The sequence below is a fragment of the Cavia porcellus genome, unplaced genomic scaffold (assembly GCF_034190915.1).
Source record: "Cavia porcellus strain 051 isolate PalLab524CR breed Dunkin Hartley unplaced genomic scaffold, mCavPor4.1 scaffold_2, whole genome shotgun sequence".
Taxonomy (NCBI): Eukaryota; Metazoa; Chordata; class Mammalia; order Rodentia; family Caviidae; genus Cavia; species Cavia porcellus.
The window spans coordinates 62,316,532-62,335,028 of record NW_026947485.1 but is presented as its reverse complement, the minus strand read 5'-3'; the positions used below and the strand labels follow the sequence as shown (position 1 = coordinate 62,335,028).

The 18,497-nt window shown below is 39.9% G+C and overlaps 1 protein-coding gene across 1 annotated transcript in view; it reads right to left on the bottom strand.

The window, feature by feature from the left end:
- The window catches only part of Pon3 (paraoxonase 3), a 40,551-nt gene extending 22,963 nt beyond the window's left edge, over positions 1-17,588 (bottom strand). Inside the window, exons 1-4 of the mRNA XM_003475004.5 lie at positions 17,199-17,588; positions 15,862-15,932; positions 7,587-7,642; positions 4,263-4,428 (exon numbers count right to left, since the gene is read on the bottom strand). Coding sequence (XP_003475052.2) covers positions 4,263-4,428; positions 7,587-7,642; positions 15,862-15,932; positions 17,199-17,272 — 367 coding nt within the window. The 5' untranslated portion in view covers positions 17,273-17,588. The remainder of the gene's footprint in view (positions 1-4,262; positions 4,429-7,586; positions 7,643-15,861; positions 15,933-17,198) is intronic.
- Positions 17,589-18,497: the final 909 nt, after the last annotated feature.

The following is an 18,497-nucleotide window of genomic DNA, read 5'->3' as shown; positions in this document are numbered from 1 at the left end:
AATTAGATAGTTTGTATAATTAAGTGGTAATACTAATACAACATACTGGAATTTATGGGATGCAATGAAAGCATTCCTATAAGGGAAATTCATAGGATGCATTCTTATATCAGGAAAACAGAGTGAGCTCAAATAAACAACATAATGCTTCACCTTAAGCTTCAGAAAAAAGAAGAGGAAGTCAAGTTCAAACCTTGAATTAGGGAGAACAGATCAAGAAGTAAGCCCTTCCTGTGAATCAGGTCCATGCATGTGCTGCTGTGGGGACAGCCAGACCCCAGCCTTTTCTTGTGAGCCAGCACCATTCACAGACTACAGGGGAAGACTACAGGAAGTCACCGAGAAGTAAGTCCTCCCTGCAAATCAGCACTATGCGTGGGCTGCTGAGGAAACAGCTGAATTCCAGCCTCTTCTGACACATGGACGGGAAACAAGAAGAGCCAGCCCCGACCAACCAGATGATCCAGAGAAACACAGGCTGTGATGACAGCTATAGAGGCAAAATACAATTTAATGCTTGTGCTTAATGTTTCACTGACTTTCAGGTGTAAAGCTGGTAGTTTGATCATTTATTAGGAGGATAAAAGCAAGCAATGTATTATCTAGGGGGATCTCCTTCTGAAGATGGCAGCCACTGTTAATTCCCTATTATCTTGTTTTGAAGTCCGGTATCATTTTCATTGTTTTGTTGGGTTGGGTTTTATTCTGTTTTGTTTTGTATGATTTTCTTGTATATGATTGCATGGGCAGCTATTTCAAAGATAACAAGATATATTATGGTAGCCATTTTGGATTTACAATTGCCTTGTTTTGATGTTCTTTATTGCATGCATTGTTTTGTTTTTATTAGTTCTATTCTGTTCTATTTTGTTGGAGTTTTACTATGTTTGGAGGTATCTACAGCTATTTTGAAGACAAGAGGCATTATGTTAACAATTGTTGATTTCATAGTGTTTTGAAGTCTTAAATCACTTACATTGGTTTGTTTCGGTTGGCTTTATTCTATTTTATTTTGCTTGACTTTATTCTCCTTAAAATAAAAAATAGAGATCATGGTAGAAATTAGTGCAATTGAGACTAAGAAAGCAATAAAAAGAATCAATGAAATGAAGAGTTGGTGATTTCAGAGATGAAATAATAGTAACAAAGTCTTAGCCAACCTTATCAGAAGGTAAGAAAAGACTCAAATCCATGAAATTATGAATGAAAAGGGTGAAATCATAACAGATCCTGAAAAAATCTAGATAATCATCAATACGTATTTTGAGAACCTGGAAAATACAAAAGAATTAGATTCCTTAATACGTATGAATTAGCAAAGCTGAACAAAGAAGATATAAAAATTCTAAATAACCCAATATGTAAGATCCCAACTGAAGAAGTAATTACAAACCTACCAACAAAGAAAAGCCCAGGTCCAGGAGTCACTGCTGAATTCTACAAGACATTTAGAGACGATCTAATGCTGCTGCTCCTCACACTCTTTAATGAAGTTGAAAAGGAAGCAATATTCCCAAACTCATTCCTGATATCATTACCCTGACACCAAGATCAGACATGGGACCAACCAAAAAACAAAGCTACAAGCCAATTTCCTTGATAAATATAAATGCAAAAATCCTTAGTAACATACTGGCAAGCAGAATGCAACAAATAATCAAGAAGATTACACATCATTACCAAGTAGGATTCATTCCAGGGATGCAGGCATGGTTCAACACACAGAAATCAATAATATAATACACCATATTAACAGAACCAAGGAGAAAAGCCATATGATCATCTCAATAGACGCATAAATCATTTATGGTAAAAAAATCTTACAAAAAATTGGCATATATGGACTTTATCTTAATCTGTTAAAAACCATTTATTACAAACCAACAACATACTAAGTGATCAAAAACTTATAAACCTTTACTCTAACATTAGAAATAAGACAGGGATGTCTATTACCACCTGTCCTATTCAATATGGTTTTGGAAACTTTAACCAGAGCAATTAGACAAAAGAAAGTTATAAAAAGAATAAGGATAGAAAGGGAAGAAGTTAAATTATATTTATTTGCGATGGGACGGTACTCTACATAGAAGACCTTCAAAACTCCACCTAAAGACTTCTAGATTTAGTAACCAAATCCAGCGGCATAGTCAACACTCAAAAAAACAATACCATTCCTGTACATAAATAACAAACTCACTGTGAGAAAGGTTAAGGAAACATCTTTCACAATAGCATAAAAACAAAGGCTATATTTAGGAATCACTCTAATGAAGGAAGTAAAAGATCTGTATAGTGAAAATTTATAGTCTGCTAAAAAAAGAGATTGAAGATCTCAGAAAATGGAAAAAGATCCCTTGTTATTAGAACCAATATAGAGGAAATGGTCATATTTTCAAAATTATTATACATATTTAAAGCAATTTCAGTAAAAATATCAATAATATACCTCACAGAATCAAAGAAAATATTCCTAAAATTCATTCAGAACCAGGTGACACCTAGAATAGCAAAGGCAATTCTGGGCAATGCAGGTGAGGCAGCAGGCATCACAATCCCTGACTTGGAATTATACTGCAAAGCTATTTTGATAAAAACATCACGATGCTGGCAACAAACATACAAAGATAAACCAACAAAAACAGACTCAGGGATCAGTGAAACACATTAGAAGATACAGAAGCAATATCAAATCTGCTCAGCTTCATTGTCTTGACATAGGGTCCAAATACCTTTCCTGGAAGAAACACAGCCTCTTTAATAAATGGTGCTGGAAAAACTGACTTTCCACATGTCAAAAATTAAACCTAGATCTATCTATCTCATGGGGTACTAAACTAAAATCAAAATGGATCAATGACTTGAGTGTTAAAACAGAAATCCTAACTATACTGGAAGGTAGAATAGGTAGAACTCTAGAAGATACAGGTCTAGACAAAGACTTTCTGAACAAAATGCTGATCACGGAGGAAATGTTACAAAAAATCAACAACTGAGATCTTATCTTAAGAGTTTTTGATCAGCAAAAAAAAAAAAAAAAAAAAAAAAGCCATCAACAGAAGCTCTCATAGGGAGAAATTTGCCAGTTATTCCTTAGACAAAGGACTCACTTACAGAATACAAAAGAACTCAAAACATCAGACCCTTCAATTTAAAAACCTAATTCAAAAATAGGCATCTGAAATGAATAGATGCTTTTCAGGTGAAGAAGAACAAGTGGGAAATAAATATATGAAAAAAATGTTCAACATCACTGATCATTTAAGTGATACAAATTAAAACAATGCTTAGATTTTATCTTACTCCAGAAAGAATGACTATCATCAAGAAATCAACAATAATAAATGCCTGAGGGGCTGTGGGGAAAAGGAACACTTCTCCACTGTTGCTGGAAATAATAGACCAGTGCAATCACTGTGGAAATCACTGTGGAGATTTCTCAAAACATTAAAACATTTGGCCCTGCCATTCTCCTTGTTGCTATCTTCTTAAAGAACTTAAAGCATCATATGACAGAGACACAAACATACCCATGTTTATAGCAGCACAATTTATAATAGCTATGTCTTGGAATCAGCCCAAATGCCCATCAACAGATGAATGGATAACGAAGTGTGATTTTTTATGGAGTAGTACTCTTCTATGAGGATAAACTTGAGACATTTGTAGCTAAATGGATGTACCTTGAGGCCATATTAAGTGAAATAAATTGGACATACACATTTAAATATCGAGTTGTTTCTCTAATATGAGAAACAAAGTATAAATAAGAACCAAAGTTTATAATAGATATTGGGAACAAAATGTCCAAATGGGAAGAAGAACAGGGGAAGGGAGAGAGGGGAAAAAAGAGAGGGAAAAAGAAAAAGAAGAATAGAAGAACAAAATAGAAACACAGCTTTTGTAAATAAGGAAGGGAAGAGGTTGAAGGGAGGGGAGGGGACTGGGGTGAGGAAGGACCAAGGTATATCACATACAGGTACAAATTCTCTATGATGACTGTGACCATATGTACATGTAAAATGTACCAATCAATAAAGAAAAGTGGATAGAGGAAAGAGGAGGGAACCAAGTGGAGGCCTCAGTAATAGTCTTCCTCCTTTAATTGAATTTAAAATTTTTATACATATTTATACTGTTAACACATTGTACATTTTATGGGAAAGCAGCCGCCTCTGCCTTTAACACCACTGCTGAGTCATAGGGAACGAGCGGCTTCTGTTCCCCTCGTCTCCCCTTACCCTCACTCAGGCAACCTTTACCTTTGCCGATGAAAGTACTGATCCCATGTGGATTAAACAGTGCTTCTTCAAAACCTCCACTGATTTTTAGCGCTTGTGCCCTCGGGACTTGCTCATTCAGATCTATCAAGAAGATTTTTCCTGTCTCACCTGGAGCAAAATCTGGCACGCCTGGATACTTTAGTCCCTTTTAAAAAACAGAGAATAAGAATGCAATGCATAACCATACCAAATAATGTCTTTGTAAGGAAGCTAAATATCAAAGCCACATGATGCTCCAAGTTCTACATTTGGCTTACTTTCCTTGGAATTTTTTACTTTGTCACAAGTTATGACCGTTGTCGGCTCTGATGGGCACCAGTGATATCTAAGCACACAGGCTGTGAATATGGGAAGAACCACGTTCAAGATAAGGAAGCACTTCTAATTTAAAAAGAGCTGAGTCAAAGTTTATAATGAAACAGACCAGGTAGTATGACTTTGTGTGTCCTTTGGCTGCCTGGGACTTAGGTTCCTTGTCTACATATAAGGAAGTTGAGATATAATTGCCAAGATTCTTTCCAATCCTGATATTCTATAACTTGCTCTCCTCAAAGCATAAAGAAGTGGTATAATGTTTAATTTTATTGATCCCATCTCTACATTGATTATTTTATGTAGTAGCAAATAGTAAAATCAGCCAACAGTCCCCATGAGGTTGTCTGGCTCTTACAGGTAAGTATTTTTGAATTACTTTGTTCCTTCAGGTATGTCTGAAAATCCTGACATGAATCTTTTTTGCTGCATATTGAAAAAAATTCATTCCAGTAACTTGGAATGTGGACCTTTCCACTCATAAGGTTAAATGCTGCCAGCCAACAACAGGCATCTCAGATGCATGGGTCTCTGTCACTCTTCAGATCACCATCCAAAGCTTGGGGCAGGTTTATCCCATCCCAAGTATAAAACAGTTTATATTCTTTTCATGTTCTTCCTCCATCCCTCTGGTATATAGATATAGATATAGATATAGATATATAGATAGATATAAATATAGATATTAACCACCTTATATCTCATCCTGTAGTTTTGTCTCCATTTACAGTTAATTTAAATTCTCCTCATCCTACTCTGCCTTCTCACTCTGTCCCTCTCTCTCTTCCTGCTCTTTTGCACGTGAACATTCACACACACGTTCTCCCCTCCTTCTATCATAACTGTGTTATTCTTAGACCTTCCACTGCCCCTAGTACCTTGGCAGTTTCAGAGTAGATAAAGGCACTGCCAGCCTGGGGAAGACTAGACACTGCACCACTAGAAATGATTTAAGAGACAGGGGAGAGGCACCACACACAGGCATGTCCTAAATTAACTCAAATAATGAATGAAATACTTCTGATAAATGGACTCATGCTCGCCTAGTTGTCAGTTCAAAGCAGTTAGGTAAGAACACTGTGTGCTAGTGGATGGCAGGCAACTTTTCATACCATTTACCAGTGAAAATGGTGACAGTCACCTGGGGATGGAGGCTTATTTTCCCTAGCAGACTGCAGGTACTCGGCTCTGTGGACAGTCATCGGGTCCTCCATTACTCTTGCTCATCATCACATATGAAATATTCAGGTGCCCACATGTGCCAGCTAGTGTGTGTGTCTGGTGTCAGGCATGTAAAGGAATGCTTCAAAAAGTCCTGGCTTTAAGGAATCTGAAGTCCAGTGATGCAGAAATGAGTAAGCACATCAGTAGGGGAAGGTATAAAATCACCCAAGAATTGGGGCTGTGGGACACTAGAAGAGGACTCGGCCCAGAAAGAGAGTGCTAGAAAAGAGTTCCTTGAGGCAGTAGAGAGGTGCACAGTGAAGCCTCACAGAGAAACAGGAGCTGACTGGCAGAGCGTGAAGAAAAGACTGACCTCCAGACAAAGAGGACCAAAGCAACCTTCATGGCAGGGAAGAAACTATCCTGCTTGGCATCTCTAAACAGACTGAAAACACCTATGCCTGAAAATACTCTCCAAATCTTATTTCCAAATCCTTTGTGGGGTGGTAGAGGAGACTCAGGAGAGGAAAGTCTTAAGTGCACGACAGTACGAAAAGGTTAGAATTAAGAAGCATAATCGTTAACCTCTGAGTTGTTAGTTTGCAAAACAAGACTCATTATCTAACACATCACATTGAGAGTTATATAATATTTGTGATGCAGAATATCTTCTTTCTGCATAGCCATAAATATGAAGTGTTACTTTTAGAAAAACAGGAAAAATCATCCTGCAGCAATGGCAAATATTATTTCTAACAGTAAATGATACCTCCTATTTTGAAAGTCTAGCATTTATGTTTGAAGGTCCATTTTTTGCATAAGACTGAAAATGTATTTTGACAACAGAAAATGTAGGTTAAATAATAAAGTGTCACCAAATAGTTAAAGTGTCACCAAACAGTTTTGTTTTAACTTTGGTTTTGGAGGAAAAGTAAGAAATAAAATCCACATGTGTACATACTTCCGATCTGGGAAATTCAGACCATGGTTATTATAAGTGTCCCACTTTTGGCCAAAGACACTTAGATTTAAATTCTTATTCTTTTGTGTTATTTGTAATGGCTGAAGTAGAATATTATATATAATATTTTAGCAATGATAATCATTCATATCAAAATACAATAAATCCACTTTTTAAAAATCTTAGACTCTATTCCAATGTGCAGCTGATTTAACAAAGTCATAATTTTCAACATTTTTCCAATACCTTAAAAAGAATTTTTAAAATTGATTTTTAGTCCCTGGCATAGCTCTCTTATCATCCCAAACCTGTGAAAGTGGCAATGGGAACTAGACACAAGGTCCTTTGAACTTCTTGAAAAGCATGAGAGAAATAGCTATGAGCCCAGGATTAGAGCACTCAGGATTTTGAATGGAGTATTATGGTTGCAATTCAATTCACTAACATTTACAGAGCTCCCAACACAGGCAGGCATGGTAGTAGGAAGGCACTGGTCAGTGAGAAGACGACTACCAAGTGTTGAGACCCAGTCCAATAGGGCAGCGATGGAGATGGACAGCAACAGGACAGATGGTCTAGAGACCAGCCTGGGGATCAAATGGAAATCAATATGTACTTACAGAGACCCTCGTGTGTGTGCAGCTGACCACAGGAAGCTGCCCACCATGGGGGCAGTCAAAGCCGGGTATTCCTGTGGGGCTTTAATTAGCTTCCCAGATTCCTGCATGGGCTTTCTTTTAGTTGACTGGCCTACCTGGAGGTGGATGACTGTGCAGAGCTCCATCTGGCAGCCCTAACTGACAACACTAATGCACTGTCTGTTTAGCTATTGATGTAAACATCAGCATGGCATGGAAGATACTCACAGTTGAGATAAAAGCCAGCCCCGAAGGGAGTATATCAATATCTTCAGAGCCATTTTCTGCAAAACAAAAACAAAAATATCAGAACTATGCATATGTGAAATATTGCTATCATAAATCTTACAGTTCAGACTTTTGAAACTGCATTGAGTTTTTCAACCATTGACTTGGAAAACTATGAACTTTTAAGATTCTCATTGCTAGAATGCTCTATAAGAACATCTAAGTTGGACTCCCCAAATACTAAATTCTTTTCTTAGAACTCCATTTTTAGGGAAAAAGATAAATAACTGGAAAAATTTTCATATGTTAGATTTGTTCTTTAACATTTTTCAGAGTGTATCCTGAGAGATTTAGCTTTATTCTCTGCAGAAAGTGGGTCTGGACTGAGTGAAAAAATTTGGAAAGCTGTATTGCAAAGGTTTCTTTTGAGCTTTTGTACCAAGAATGCCTACTCTTTCAAGTTATTGAGGCCTGAAAATCTATCATCATACAATCATACTTGGAAATTATTGACCAATTCTTCCCTGATATAAAGGCAATAGGGCTTAGGGTAAATTATTAAGCATAAATGAATTAAAAGTGTTTAATCAGAGAGCTCCTGAGATCCAGCCATAGTGGGACTCAGGCAGCTTATTCACCCGCCCTCTTGGTAAGCGCCTGCAGTGAGGGCCAGGAGGAGAATCAGAACTCCAGAGATCCAGCCAAGGTGGGACTCAGGCAGCATATTCACCTACCCTCTTGGTAAACTCCCGTGGTGTGGGCTAGGAAGAGAACCATTACCTGTGAGCCTATTGCCACATGGGCTGAAAAATCAAGCACACACCCCCCCCCCCATAGCTACTGGGGATAGATGTCTCAGCATCTCTTGGGAGGATGACCATATGCACTATAGCAAATATGGGGGATTTCCTTCTATATTTTGTTTGAAGGCAAAGGTTGTTTTCGTTGTTTTGTTTTATTATGTTTCTTTTGCTCTATTCAGTATTCTCAATTGGTTTTATAATGTTCTAGTTTTGGTTTGATTTGGCTGTACCTAATTGACTGCACAACTATTGTGAAGTTAAAAAGATATACCATACTACCTGTTACTACTATTCCAGTATCCTACTGTGAAATCCTGCACCAATTTTACTGCATTGTATTGATTGGCTTTGTCCTGTCTTGTGCTGTTGTATTTTTACTACCTTTAAAATAAAATTTTTAAAAAAGTGTTTAATCAGATCTCCTTCTCACTAAGAGTGATATTAAGCATTTTGTGATGAAAACAGACATATAATGAATAAATTGCGATTGAGCACAGGTGAAAAAGAGATTGGGGTAGCTTTTTTTTTATCGATATCAGGGATCGAATTCATGACTGCATGCTTGCAAGGCAGGCACTTATGCCACTGAGGTAAATCCCCAGCCCCCAAGGTACTGGGATAGCTTTTAATGGGGACACACAAGTGGTAGTCAAGACATGCAATCGATGCTTAAATTCTAATAAATTTATAAAAATAAAAAACACATTGCTCTTAACCTCTCTCAAAATATTCTCCTTTACTTCAAACACGCTGATCATCTCATTCTTAAAAACTGAAGCATCTTTGGATATCCTTTTCTGTGAGTATGCTTATGAAATAAGATTTAAAAAAATATGGTGAATTTTGCTGTTGAGAGCCAGCCAAAGGAAAGACAGCTTCATAAAAACTTTACAGTGTGTCCTAATCCACCTTATTAACTGGGTCAGCTTCCAAGAGACAGACTTCTGGCTCTTCCCCAAAGTAAAAATGTCCAGGAAAGGTAAACACTTTGCATCAATGCAGGAAATCAAGGCAGCCACCACAGTACAACTAAAGATATTCACAGAAGAGGACTTTCAGAATTGCTTCAAAATGGGGTCAAAACAATGGGATAAAGAAACTGAGATTGTGATTAATGGCAATTTGTCTTTTACTGATTATACTTTAACATTTAAATGTTCATAACTACATCCAGTTATAACTACATGGCTCTACATAAAACATGGACTCATGCAAGTAGGAATGACCCTGAAAGTAATGGTTCTCTGGCATAGTGAACTGTGTGTCCTACAAAGTCCAGAGCCAAAATGTACCACAGGGGCCCAGTCTTCTTAGAATATGTTGCTCATACTCTTCTATTAAAATAGCTTTTAATTCATTCTTTCTCCTTGAGCCTTCTAGACCTTTATAACTTCCTTAACACACAGAATTCCAATGACATCAACCAAGGTTAAGTGGAACAACCATAGCTGCTTCTGGTGTTCCCACCACAAGGTATATACTTCAGTCTCCCAGAACTGAAATGTGAGAAGTCTAGCTACTCTACAGCTACAGAGAAGAGGATAAAGAGACAAAACAGAAGTGAAAAGAGACACTAAAGGAGTTCAGATGGCTCTGATTTCCAGTCTTTGAGTGTCCCTTGCTAATGCAAATAGAACGGGTAAATTATTTCCCTGAACCCTGCCCAAAGTGGAGTTCTAAGACAAATGCTATAGGTATAGCCTCATTCACTCATAAGTTGGACTTTCAGGTGTGATCCCATGGGAGCATGATAGTCACCAGTGGATTGGTCCACTGATGAGTTTATAGCTAACCATGATGTTAAGAGGTGAAACCTGGTTGGAGACAATAGGTTATTGGGGGTGTGGCCTGGAAAGGTACATATCTCTTTCCCTTAAATCTCTCTTTGCTTCCTGCTACCACACCATGAAAGCCATTTTTCTCTGCCATTGTGCCCTGCCTTGGAGCTAGCTGACTATACACTGAAACCTTCACAAACTGTGAGCAAAATAAATTTACCTCCTTTTACTTGTGGATGTCATGTATTATGCTGCACCAATGAGAAAACAGTTATTTGGAGAAATGGGTTAAGTGGCAGTCGGGGAGGATGAGGAAAATGTGCAAAAGAAAAGATAAAGTCAAATAAATGCAAATTTGAATTAACAGAAAGGTGAGGAAAACTAGTGAACAGAAAAAGATCAGATTTTATTACTATACAGAATAAAATTCTCAACTACTAATATGAAAAATAAGCAGAATTTCTCATTTTCCTTTCATTCTGTTTAATCAAAATTTATTTGATAGCCTGAAAGATTTAGTAATATCTCCATACAGGGTTACATAAACAATAGGAGAATCCAGTAGAAATTAAAGCCACAAGTTTGTTATTTTTCTGACTTTTTGCTTGCCTCTCTGTACACCTAACTTTTAGATTTCCTTTTACTTTAAACTCCTCCCCATCTCTATGGATATAGAGAATGTAGATATTCTTCAGGGTCAATCTGTCATTAGCTCTTACAGCAGATCATTTTTCTACATGTATCAATCACATGAATCACATAGCTTCACCTTCTACCTACATTCTCTTGATTCTCTGATTTGTACACCAAGCCCAAATCATTCTTCCAAGTTCTAGAATTCCTCAATCAATTGTATATTGAATATTTCTATCTGTCCTCCTCTCCTCCCACCATTTCTTATACTCAGTGGCTACCAAACTTATCTGGATATTTTCCCCTTTAATCTGTTTTATTTTCTGTATTTCAATGTCAATATATGGGATTTTCATCCTCAAGTATTCAAAGCATTCAAAGGTGCCCAAAGTACCCAAAAATAACTTGGAGCTATTTTTGAAATCTACTTTTTCCTTAGTCCCCAAATTCATTGATCATCTGTCACTTAAGCTCCAAAAACTTCCTCTTGGATTACAACAATAACTTTCCAGTGTTCATATTGGCTCCCCTACCCTCTTTCACTGTGGTGCTGACAGCTATCTTTCGGAAATGTGATGTTGACTTTGTGGGGTCCACTGTCGTTGGCAGTATAAATCCCAAGCCTTTTGGTCTAGAGCCAACCTCTCCACATTGTGGCTCCGGGCTCAGTTATCACAGCTTGTGCCATGCACTCTACATTCCAACTGTGCCGCAGTGCTTGAGTGAGCAGCTTGTGAGATCTGCATGCCAGTATATACACTGCTCCCTCTTTGGCACATTGAGTCCTCCCCCTCTCTGCACGGGCTCTTTGAATGAGGACTGGAGATATTTCCTCAATCTTTCCCATCTCTCCTGGTTTCAGCATCCACTTCATCTACTAATAGGATTGTCTGTGTCTACCTCACTGAGACATTGAGACATTTTTTCATACTGGGGCAGCTAACCTGTGTTCCCCTATTAATTTCATATTAGATAGAAAGTCTTGGGGACAAGGACTGGGTGTTTTCAGTGCTAGCCCCTTGCAGTCAACATACCTGTCTTTTCATTTTGGATGTGATCAATAGGCTCAGTAAAAAAAAAAAAAAAATAAGCACTTTTAGTTTTTGAATTTTGTCTCATTTTGAAGTAAAGTATGACAACTGAGTGTTAATTTTCGAGTACATGCCATCCTCAAATTAGTGTAGTTCAACTTATGATTTTTCTGCTTTGCAGTGGTGCAAAAGTGATGGGTGATCTGTAGCAATCTTACTTTTTGATTGCTAACTTCTTCCCAGGCTAGTGATCTACTGCATGACACCCTCTCTCAATGTTGGGTTGAGCTCCCAGTCAGCTTCTTAATCATGAAGGAAAACAACTGATACTCTGCTGTGCACGGTGTGTGTTGTTGAGCCAGGCTCTTTGGTGGGCTGAGTATATGAAGTCTATTTTTGACTTACTGCATTTTCAGCCTACAATGGGTTGATTAGGCCATCACTTCCATTGTAAGTCAAGGACCATCTTTACAAGATATTCCAAGCCGTGCGCATTCTGGTTTGGCTCCCTTTGTCTTCTAAACACCACTCTTTGTGTCTCTTATGGCAGTATCAACCTATCTCAATAGCTCAATTTTCAGAGGCTCTGTGGCTTTATTCCTTGCACATGCTTCTCAGTCAGAAGTAGGAAAGAATGACTAGCTGACCGCACAACATTTCCCTTGCCCTCATCCCTGTCCACATGGCAGCTTCATGGCGAGCCCAGTGCATTTCAGCAACAGGGACTCCCATGGGAAGAGCCCCAGGAAACCCTCCTCTCTGACTTCCCCACATACTCATTAGACTGCACACAACTATCATTAAAGCCCCATTGCTTCGTCTAAAAATCTGTATTAGGAATAAAAAACTACCACTTCTTAAACTCTTACCCCTACCGCAACTTAGCACAACTTTGTCTCTAATCAGTTCTTTGTTTTTTTTCTGTCATTCCCGATAGACATGCTATGAAAGACTCACACGGGATTTTACTATCAGTTAATTTTATCATTATTTCAAGTCTTGGATAGAAGGTTCTCAGTCCGCTAAGAAAGAAGAAAAGAAAAAAAAATCCACCTTGGAGTGACAGCATACATTGGGAAGTGGGGGAGTGACAGAAAGAAAGAAAAGATGGAAGACTGGAAGATACCAAAAGTGAAGTCCATCTACTTGATTGTCCTGCCCACAGAAGCTCTAACAAACTTAATAGTATTTCAAGTAACACTTTGATTAGATACCAAAAACAGCAAAACAACTTTCTGGTCAAAGTACTCCTTGACTCTCCCAACCTTGGAGAAAAAGGTCAACACAAAAGAATGATAATTTCTGCCAGCCTGGGGTTTAGCTATCCCTAACATGACATCTGCCCAATGGGCCTGAGAAATAATTTATCTCTCCAAAAGTAACCAATTCTTCTAATTCCAGAGAAAAACCCTCCTACTTGCTTTTTATACCTGTGTATGCAGAGCCCTCTCCAATCCCAAGACTCCACAATCACCCAAGCGCCTCACCGCCAGCCCAACTCCATAAAAATTATTCCCCAACTCCCCTTTTAGAGGGATTTTGCACTCTTCAGCAGCCCTCCCATGCCCACAATAAAGGATTGACTCTGTATCTCCCTACTGTGCTGAAAAATACTAACAAAGAAGGCTTGACGTATGATTTCTGGAAGGAGAAATGTTTTGTCTTTCAGTATTTCCTGCAAGAAAGAATGTTGGGGAAGAAAAACACAAAAGAAGGCAATTTTCTTCCATCAGTAAAATGAACCTCAAAATACAGATCTTGAAGAAAACACAAATTGGAATTTCTCTACATCTCTGTAACTCCCTATTTACTCTACCTGAAGACCTTAGTGGTTTTCCATTGCTTCACAAAAACTATCAGTTAAGAATTGAGTCATGTGAGCAATGTCCTATGAGCTATCTACTCTGCCTTGTTTTTAGAAGCATTTTTTGAGCAATACTCTCGCTGTTTACATGTTACATTCTCTGATGCCGTAATACGTATTTGGAGGTTTTGTAATAAAAATGTATTGTCCATGGATAAGACAGGTGGAGTTACACAAAAGGGGGTACAAAGACTTAAAAGAAAATCACTGCATTGTCTAATCTAAGTCTGTTCCTCTAGTTCTGCACCACTGGGCAAACAACTCACACTCATGATCAGTTCACTAACCTGCAGAGCACAAACAATAGCACCTACTTTACCAATCAGTTATGAGGCATTAGCAAGGAACTCAATACCACACTCTTGCCAAGGAGGTGTTGTCCTTTCCGATTTATGTCGGTATTGTCTTACTGACAAATGATTAAGGATCACTTTAACTTGTTTGGTTCTTCAGACTTTAAATGGAATTACAATAATAGACAAAAGAAGAAACATGGTAGTTTTTCCTTCTGCTACTGGCCAGCTTCCAAGTTCAATCTGGGTCTTTCCTCTAGGATTACACAGTGGCGCTGGGTGACAGGGCCTTAAATCAAGCAGAATATTTAATTACCAGAACTATGTGGCTCCTTTGATTTTGACAATTCCATCACTCTATGTCATGCAGTCTTATTTTAGGCTGCAAGGTCCAGACTCCCTAAACATACCTGCAAACTTTCTTCCAAAAGTTTGTCCCCATACCACAGAATGCTGGCAGACAGTGGGAGAGGATTCTCTGCTATTCAAAGAAATCTACATGTTTTTATCCATTCCCATCAGAAACCCTTGAAAACTAAGGCTTTAAAAAGAAAAGTCAATGAGAGGATTGCCTTTCATTCCTTCTGCCTCCCAGCTGGCAGCAAAGTCTCTAAGTCAAGACGAACAAGGTCCAAGTTATTGCTTTATAGAAGCAAAGGGGCTGGAAAAATAGAAAATCAATCAAAAGAGCTCCTTTCCTGTTTGTTTTAAAAATACATACAGCACAAAAAAAAAAAAACCCTACAAATTCAGAAAATGTCTCTTTATATACTGAGGAGTCACAGTTCTAGTAAGTCTTTTGGTGTATACAATCTGATAGTAAAAGAGGAAACTCTGATAGGTACAGAAAAAACCACGGAGCAGGGGGTGTGAGTGAATCAGACTTTGACAGTGCTGTGAGAGTCTGAGGGAACCGAGCAGCAGGTGACTGATTTCAAAAGTTCTCAGAGATGGGTGGGTCCACAGAGGGAATTTCATAAGCAGAGGTGAAAGAGTATTAGAATACATTGCCGGGACAGTGAACAGAATTAAATCTGATTTTTATTCTACTTTGTTGAGTAGCTGTGTCAGGAAGAATCGAAGGCTTGGACCCCAAATAAATAGTGTGGCAGTGACTTGTAGGTGAGATCAGCCCTGGGATGGGCATGGGGGCTACAGAGGATACGGAGGACCTCAAGTCTCAGGTAAAGCAGGAGGGACAAGAGAAACAAATCTGGATTTTGAACCAAGCCTCTTGTGGGTGGGGAACCACATACAGAACAAGTATAGGAGAGCTGCTTGCAGGTGAGGAGGGGCTAAGAGACAAAACGACAGATGAGCAAAGAGCAGTTAGGCAAAGTTACTTTCTGGTGGGGAAAGAAGCCCTGCAGTTTGAAAAATTGGGGATCTGACTGTGAACTTTGAATTATTAAAAAAAATCTAAGTAGGCTGTCAGGTTCATGAGGGTCAGGGCTAAATCAAATACTTCTCAATGTTGCATTAAATGATAAAATGTAGTACGTGGAGCTAGCAAGGTTGTTGAAAGAAGGGAAGGAGGTAAAGAAAAAGAAAAAAAGGAAAAAGAAAAGAATTAAGGAACAAAAGACAAGGAAGAGATGAAATATCACAGTTGAGGAAGGAGAAGAATTAAGGGAGGGAATGGCCAATGACAGCCTTCAAATGATGGAGACACATTTAGAGAAATTGAGAAAAAGCCACTGATCTTTAAGAGGCCCCTTGAGACCTTGTATGCCATAGCTCGAGAAGTGGACAGGGCAGAAACCACCCAGGAGGGTTGCAAAAATAACAGGATGTGAAATCACTTGGCAGCTCAGTTAGGCAAATGGTAACCAAGAAACTCTACTGGCCCCTGTTGGCACGGACATCTACATACCGAGTTTCTCAATAAGGTGGCAATTCTGGAGTTCTACTGGCACCACTTCTCGAGATGCATTCATTTTTTCTCTGTAGAAATTTAAAAAACAACACAGAGCTCAAGGTACCAACTCCATAATCAATGTCTAATCCCAGTCTTTAGTTACCTGCATGTTGGTTAACTCTTGTGCTTTTATAAGTTAACTTCACTTTTATTACTGAAAGACTAAAACATGATTATGCATGCAAAATATTTTCCTGTTCAGATGAAAAGCACTTTTAAAGTGTAACTAAATGACATTATGAGTTGAAGTGCCCCAAATAGCATTAATTAATTTTCTAAGACAATGTCAGTCATAAATCTGGATTTCTTTCTTTCAGTGCTGTCATCTTGCTTTTTGACTCCTCCCCCCCAAAACCCCACTTTCCCAAATTTCAACAGGGTCTCTGAAAAGCTAAACCCTGCAATTTTTGCTTTAGTATTTTTATGTGCTGAGTTACTTTGCAAACACATAAATTCATTAAACTCACTACCATTTAAACAACTGGCAACGTTTCAGTGCAGTGTTATTTCCACAGTGAAACAGCCTTATAAATATTATGTATAATTTAAATTTTTATGAGACACTATTCAAATACACATTAGGGTGTGGATACAGCTTAGTGGTAGGACACTTCCCAAACCTGCTCCTCAAAACCTTAAATCTAATTGTTATTATTTTATGATCCTGTCTCTTGATTGCACCAGGAGCAAAGACCAGTAAGCAACATCAAGGTGAACTAGAAAGCATTACCAACAGGCATCAGGAATTTCTGCGTATTCTCCAAGGACAGAGACAGAGGAAGGCAAGTGCAGTGCCTGTCCCCTCCTCAAGGTCCTCCTTTCTGGCCCAGTGCAGATTGTTCCCGGGATTGGAATCTGGTCAGTGTGATATCTGCAGCTGCTTTTTTTGCAGCTGGGTCCCAGAAGGAGTTTGTAAGCCAGTGTCTGTCGCTGTCTAGGCCGGCTGAGACAATGCATTGTCTGGTCAGTACAGGTTGTACGGTGCAGCCTGGTCCCCTCGCAAGCCCAGCACCTCCAGGTGCTTCCACTCGTGAAGGCGCCATGGAGAGGGGACAGACCTGACCCTCGGAAGACAGAGGCTAGAGGCGACCTCTCTGCCCTCCTGTTCCAGGAAGGCGACCTGCCATGCAGCTGTCCTGGAAGCTGTTTCAGAGGGACCATGGGTCAGCAGGCCTGGGGGGGGGGGGTTCTGAAGTCACACCTTTTCTCTCTGGGATGGTGGCAGTCCTGGATCTAATCTGGGCCACGAAGGGGACAGAACCGGGCACGCAACCGCGGAGATTCCCACTCACCTAAAAGTCACAAACTTCTGCCCCAAAAAGGCCAGACCGGTCCCCAGCAGGATCCATGTCGCTAGCTTCGCCATCGTCCGCGCCCAGCGGCCCAGCAGCCCTTATCACTCTGGCTCAGAGGGTGAGGGCTGGCACCTCCCAGGCCTGCAGCCTCTGGGGGCCGGGGCTGGGCGCGGCCTGCGCAGCTGCTGAGGGCACCTGCAAGGGCACCTGCAAGAGCACTCGCTGGGGCGCGGCCTCCGCGGGGTTCTGAGGCCACCTTCCCTCCCCTCCTCTCTTCCTCTCCCCCTCTGCTTCCCCTTCTTCTTCACTTCCTCCCTCTGCCTGTTCTCCCAGAGGTTCCGTTTACAGCAGGGGTTTGGCCAGAGCACCAGCCGGTGTCTGTGCTGCCCAAGGAAGCACCCGAGGGCAGAGCCGGGACTGTTTGCTGCTCAGCCCTGAAATCCGATCTCCCTTCCCAGGCTGACTGACAGCGCCCGGAGGGGCAGGGCAGGCTGCCAAGCCAGATCTCACGGGCCCACACCGGGGGGTTTCTGGCTGGCAACTTTGCACGTTCAAACTCGCCCTTCTTCAAGATTTGAGGCACAGATCTCAGGCTCCCGAACCTCTGCCCACCCCCTCCTGTCCCAGGCTGAACGGGTGTCTGCCCTCAAAGAACCTGGAAGAAGGGGAAAAAAAGAGAAAGGAGAAGATGAGCCCAGGGGAGAAAGTGCGGCGGGACTACCTAGCATGGAGCTGAGACTTCACTGAGAGTAATGACTGCATGGTGTGATGGTTCTCACATCTTCTCAGCAATCATTTTCAATTAACGTGTCTGGCCTTGCACTTTGTGTCTATGGAATCATAACACCTGATAAAATCTACACCTAACCTTTGGGATGCCTGAGTCAGCAGAAAGACCTTGCCTGTATGCCACACTGGCCTTGTAGAGACCAGAGTCCATCGGTGTCACAAAGAGGGTTTGTTGTCCTTGAAAGAGCAGATAAATTCAAGCCCAAATTGGCTCCCTAGTCTTTAGAAATTCCCCATTACCCTGAGCCTCTCTTTTCTTATGTGTACAGTTGGGCTTTTCAAAGAGCTAATATGGACCAAATAAAATAGTATGTGTCTAGACAATAAGTAGCACAATATTTACATCTAGTTAGTCCAACACCATTGATTATCAAAATGCCATTCAGGGGGATATGGAATGTATGTATGATGTAACAGTATTATATATTTAAAAAGTTACGTATTACAAACAGGTACAAGGACAATATAGGCACAAATTGAACAGTGACTTCAGGAGCAGAAGCTTGA